Consider the following 6,000-nt stretch of genomic DNA (forward strand, 5'->3'; position numbering starts at 1 on the left):
ATTAGTAGTTAATTCTAAGTGTGTTCTAGTTAGTTCAAAAATTTATCCCTTCTTCGTGCTTTTATATATATATACTATAAATATATTTCTTGAAGGTTGAAATTTATACTAAATATTTTGTCCTTAATATATATCTAATATATTATGAGTTAAATTTTGTATAAATAATCTCTTTTAAATAAAAATAAAAGTTATAATATTAGATTAAAAATAATTAAGATAAATTATATAATCAATATGATAATAATAGGTGGTGCAAGATGTTGATAGAGTACTAGTGTACATATACTTAATTACCAAATACTTACCAACAAACCATTAAAAGAGTGAGGTTAATTAAGCAAATGGAAACAAACAAACCTCTATTACATCATTTCTGTTGGAGTCAATTAGGCTCTTGATTCTTCTTTTTGTTTTCAGAAGACCTTTTCTTTCAGCAAAAAATCAAAATGTATAGACCCTATTCTGTTAGTATAACACTTAATAGGTCATAATTTTGGGGCATGATTGTACCTTTTGCCCTAAATAAATAGGTCAATATTCAAAGTTGATGTCAAAACTAACAGAGTACACAATCAAGAGAGCTCTCAAATGTTTCGTTTTCTATTTAATTTCTTGGCCATTTTCGCATCTGCGTTGAATAGTAAGGACCAATGACAGAGGAAACATCAATTAGACTTATGGGTCTCGAACATTGGGCAGGGTCAACCACATTCTTGACTTGAAGTTTCCTTTAACAAAAAATAAAGGACAATAATACATAATCCAATTTGCTATTTTGAATTAGTCATAAAGATATATATACAACATAACTTTTCCAATATTTCTGAACTAATTCTAAAAACTTTCATAGTTGTACATATGCCTCATTTTCTACTCTTAAATTTGGAAAAAAAAATTATATTATTTTGTAATTTAATATATTTTTATAAGTAAAATTTAAAAGATAATCATGTAGTTTGACACTTTTACACTTGAGGGATATATATATATATTGTATCAAAGTAATAGTTTGTGTTTTTTTTTAACATTTTTAAGTACAGTCCATATTTTTCTCATTTTCTAAATTATAAATATTAATAGAAATATAAATATTTGATAAACTAAGTATTTTTTAATTAATTTAGCATTTAATTAGATATTTTGTGATCATACAAAACTATTAAAACATATATTTTTTAATTTTAGTTAAATTTAAGAAATAATTTTTTTAAGTAAATCTTATTATATTTTAAATTTTTGATTAATTGTTAGATGTTACATTGCTTGTAAAATCATAATTTAATAATAATTCATATTAAATACATGTAAAATTATGTAAAATAGAATAAAAATATAAATGCATACCTAAAAGATGCTAAGAAAATAAAATACATGGTACTCTTTTAATATGAAAAATATTTTTATTCCTAAAATAAAAAAATACAAATTATAAGATAATTTTTTAAATTTTATCCTATTTTTATTTCAAAATATGTAGTTTACTTATAAATGTAAGCATTAGTAAATAATAATTAAATTATACAATATATCATTAAAAGATTTTGACGTATTCTTTTTCAATTCTCACCGCAGTAATTGTTATTATTAGTGTGCGATTTGACGGTATTTATTAATAGTTATTTTCAGAAATAAAAAAATGATAAAAAAATAAATCATATGAACTAAAATAAAAATACATTAAGCTACAAATTTTTCCTAAATTTTCATCTAGCTAGTACCATAGAGTAAAAAGAACCCTAATAATACCCAAAAGAAACCCCATTTGCATATTAAAAAATCATCACCTTGAACAAATGGATTCTTCTTGTATAGTCTCCAACAATGGCTTCTTAGACCTGGATATGGACATCCTATACCTAAACTGAGGAGTACTAACATGTTCAATACCCTCTAAACTCAACCTTGGTGATGCCTCATCCTCCACGCCTTCTGCGGCAGATGACTGCGACTCAGGCAAGACCTTAATATTAATATCATTCCCTTTACAAGCACCACGTTTCATCACCTTGTTAGCAGTGACAAAAAGAACAACCATATCACCAGCAGTGACAACAGAGTTCTTCCTATACATTGGGTACATAACATACACATTACCCTTTTCAAGATCATCATCTGCGCTCAGGGGGTAAAACCTTTTGCCAATTTTGAGCGACTTGGTGTTGACAACGAAAAAGCCGGGTACGTCCATCATCAGCTCGGCGGCCTTTGTGGCGGTGGGTTGACGGATTTTCCGGATTTCGCCGGTGGGAAGGACAACTTTTGTCGACTTTCTTGACTTTCTGTGTATTGGGTTCGCTAACTTGCTTGAGATGTAGTTTCCCATTATCAAAAACTTGAATACCAGAGATTGAAGACTGAAGAATACTACTTTTATATATATAAAAAGAAAAAAATATTAAGTAGAAAGACTAAGTATACGTTTCTAAGAGGAAGATTTTTGAACAAGTAAAGGAAATAAAGGGGAACGACGGAGATGGGTGAGCAAATGTGAGATCAAGTGTATAAGGGAAAGGGTCCAAAATGAAGAAGATAAATAGAAGATTCTTGGGAGTCAGTTTGTATTGTACATAGGTTTGACGTTGTATAGTTGGGAACGCGTTTGAGAAAGAAAGAAATAACAGAAATTATAAATTCTAAAGAAAAGATTAATTTAAGGATTAACTGTTAAATCATTTGTGTCTTTGTTTTTTTAATGTTTTTTTTTTTTTATTTAGCATATATTTGTTTTGAATATGATGGAGATACAGTCATCTATCAATGACTATAATACGTGTTGGACCCACCTGTTTTATAATTTGTAGGAGATTTCCATGAGGACTACTATCCTGAAATAATAATAATAATAATAATAATAGTTTTAGTGTGGTTCTTTATTCTTAAAGAAACAGATCAAATTAAGAGATGAAAAATCAGGAAAGAATCAATAAAAAACCTGTAAGCTTTCTATTTTCTTTTTCCTTCTAAAGCGTAAGTTAATAAATTAGGAGAAAAAATAGGATGAAAATTGATTAATTTAATAATTAGCCTTAATTGTTAATTCTAACTCTTAATAGCTAATAATTTCCTATTGATGCCTGCAATTTTGCTCTCTCTTTTTTTCTTTTCTAATTTTGTACAATTCAATTTTCTTATGGGAATATAATTTTGCATAATAAAAAATTTGGTTGTTTTGTGATAAAGTAATAAAAACTCAAAAAGTACAGAACATATATTCCTCAAACAATTTGGAGGTCTCTGTCAATTTATACTTGACTAATTAGAACCGTTAATTAAGATTATCTTAAGTAGAGATTGTATGGTTGAGATTAAATATATTTACAAAGAAAGAAAATGTGACTCTTAGTGCTCTTGCCTAATCTTTGGATAATGGCAGAATTTATAAAAGGGATGCTACAACTCTTATTTTAAGATGTTTGTGGTGTTGGTACTTTCAATTTATTCTTTGTTAGGAGCGTCAAGCAAGTTTGTCCTACAAAATTAGCTATTTTATTCAAAAGTCTTACACTTTTAAATGAGGTTTACTAGTACTCAAAAACGTCTATATAAAAGTCTGTTATAGCTTAATTAAGATTTTAAGTTTACTGAAAGTTGCATTAAAATTCTTAAAATAGTAATTTACCATATGTAAAGGTTCTGCCTGACACGCTCTAAATTAATTCTAGATGCATATATATATATATTCATAATAATTTTATATTTCTAACATATTTTTATAGGCATCAGGTTTGAAGTATGAAAACATACAAGTTTATTCTAAGATATTTAACTATTAATATTTAACATACAAGTTTACTATTTGTTTTTTGTATTTTTTCATATTATACTAATTATCTCTTAATATTTAAACGTTACACTTTTTTATTTTTCTATTTTATAATCTTATATTAAAAACCCCTTCCGCTAGAATTTCTATTAGAGAATCGTTAATTAACTTTGGTTTTATACTATTTGCCTTCCGATCTTTTGTGTAATAAATCCCTTTGTGTTAAAAATTAATGCAATTAAAAAATTAAATTGATAAAATTATAATTTGATTCTCAAATTTCTTATTACAGTTAAAAGCCGTGTGTAATAAAGTTAATAATAAAAAATATCTATTTTATTTTAATAATTTATATTATATGAATTTTAATATTTTGATAAATATAAATATTTTAAAAATATATAAATTTTACTAGAATTTAATTATATTAGAAATTAAAATAATTAAAAAACTAATTAATTATTTTGATATAGATGTTAAAATTAATTTTACATAAAAATTAGATAAGGAGATTTTAGTATAATAATAAAATATAAAAATTAATTTATATATTACTCCAAAGATCAGAGGACAAATAGTATAAAGCCAAACTTAATTAGCGGTTGTTTAACAGAAATTCTGACAGAAAAAGTTTATAGTATAAAAATAAAAATAATATAATATTTAAATCTTAGAGAGTAACTAATATAATATAGAAAAATACTGGACAAATAATAATTACCCCTTAATAATATGAATGGACCAATAATCAAATTTTTAGACTTTTCAATTTTGAAAATTTTAACACTATTTTTAAAAATTATTTCAGTGAAAAAGTTAAATTATTAAATAAAGCTCGAAGGATAGCTTTATGTTTTTAAGAAATAGAAATAAAGCTCCAAGGATATTTTATATTTCTAAGGAATAGCTTTGGTAAAGAAGAATAAAGTAAGAAAATTAAAAAAGAAAAGATTTAACATAGATTAGAGCATATTGAATTTTTCCTTTTCAAATATTCCACAAAAAGTGTAAATTCTTTTATTGGATAATTAAACTGACTCATCTGATCAATTTCAGAAGAGTTGGCTCATTACCAAAAACTTTAAGAAAGTGAAACTTTTCTTTGAACAAAAAAAAAAGAACTACTGTTACTTAATTGGTGTAGTCACTAGTGATTGCTCGAATTATTTAATTAATTATTATAAATTTATTTATATAATGAATAATTACATTTATTATTATTCATATTTTAAATAATTTCTTTTAAAAGTATGAATGAATAACTAATCTTTTTTTTCATCCCATATATAACTCATACATCCCTTACATATACATTTTAATTCAAATAAAAATTAAAATCCAAATCTCACATCCACTCTTAGATTATAATAATTCTAATCGTATATTGCACAATCATTATTATTATTTTGATTATAAAATTAAATTAATAAAATATAATTTAATAAAAAATTATATTTGATATTAATCTATAATATTTTAAAATTAATAACAAATTAATTATATCTAAATATCTTTTTTAATTTTTAAAATTTTAAAATCTTATTAATACAATAATATTGTTTTCAAAATATTTATTTATTAATTTTAGTATTATATAAATTAATATTATCAATATAATTAATAATACTATTTATTACTGAATATAATATTAAAATATAATTAATATCTAATTTTTATTAAAATTAATATTTAATTAGAAATATAACTTATTAATCAATAAATTAATTAAAAAATTATAAAATTACACATAAAATTTAATTTAATGAGTCAAAAATAATTCATATATCAAAATAAAAAAATTATGTCAAAAATTAAACACATCAATGAGATTAGGACACGGAGAACAATTTTAAATTTTAAAAATTTATACATATAAATAGATACATAAACTCTTCCGTCCTTTTTTAATTGCAGGAAGATATACGATAAAATTCCGTACACCGCCATATTTTTTTTTATCAAAGCAAATTCCCTCATAGAAGATGCTTAGAAGGAGATTTTCTTATCACTGTTGTCAATTACTAATTGGTGTCAGAGACAACTATATTTTCTTATCACTGTTATCAATAATATTTTTCACCTACACAGAATATATATATATATATATATATATATATATATATATATAAAAGAATTTCTTAGAAATAAATACGCTAGAGATTGAATATTCCATTTTTTAATTGATTTTGTTGACTTAGAATAATCTCATTTTGCTGCTATCGGAGATTAAGACA

The 6,000-nt window shown here is 23.7% G+C and overlaps 1 protein-coding gene across 1 annotated transcript; it reads right to left on the reverse strand.

Annotated features, from left to right (window-relative positions):
• Window positions 1-1,640: 1,640 nt before the first annotated feature.
• Window positions 1,641-2,909, reverse strand: LOC8265012. Its single transcript, XM_002528010.4, has one exon. The coding sequence runs from the start codon at window positions 2,324-2,326 to the stop codon at window positions 1,784-1,786; it is 543 nt and encodes a 180-aa protein (XP_002528056.2). The 5' UTR covers window positions 2,327-2,909; the 3' UTR covers window positions 1,641-1,783.
• Between the last annotated feature and the right edge of the window lie 3,091 nt (window positions 2,910-6,000).

This window comes from Ricinus communis, chromosome 5, assembly GCF_019578655.1.
Source record: "Ricinus communis isolate WT05 ecotype wild-type chromosome 5, ASM1957865v1, whole genome shotgun sequence".
NCBI classification, from domain to species: domain Eukaryota; kingdom Viridiplantae; phylum Streptophyta; class Magnoliopsida; order Malpighiales; family Euphorbiaceae; genus Ricinus; species Ricinus communis.

Excerpts from the sequence above, each read along its gene's own strand:
- LOC8265012 (XM_002528010.4), bottom strand. The coding sequence starts at position 2,326 with ATGGGAAACTACATCTCAAGCAAGTTAGCGAACCCAATACACAGAAAG.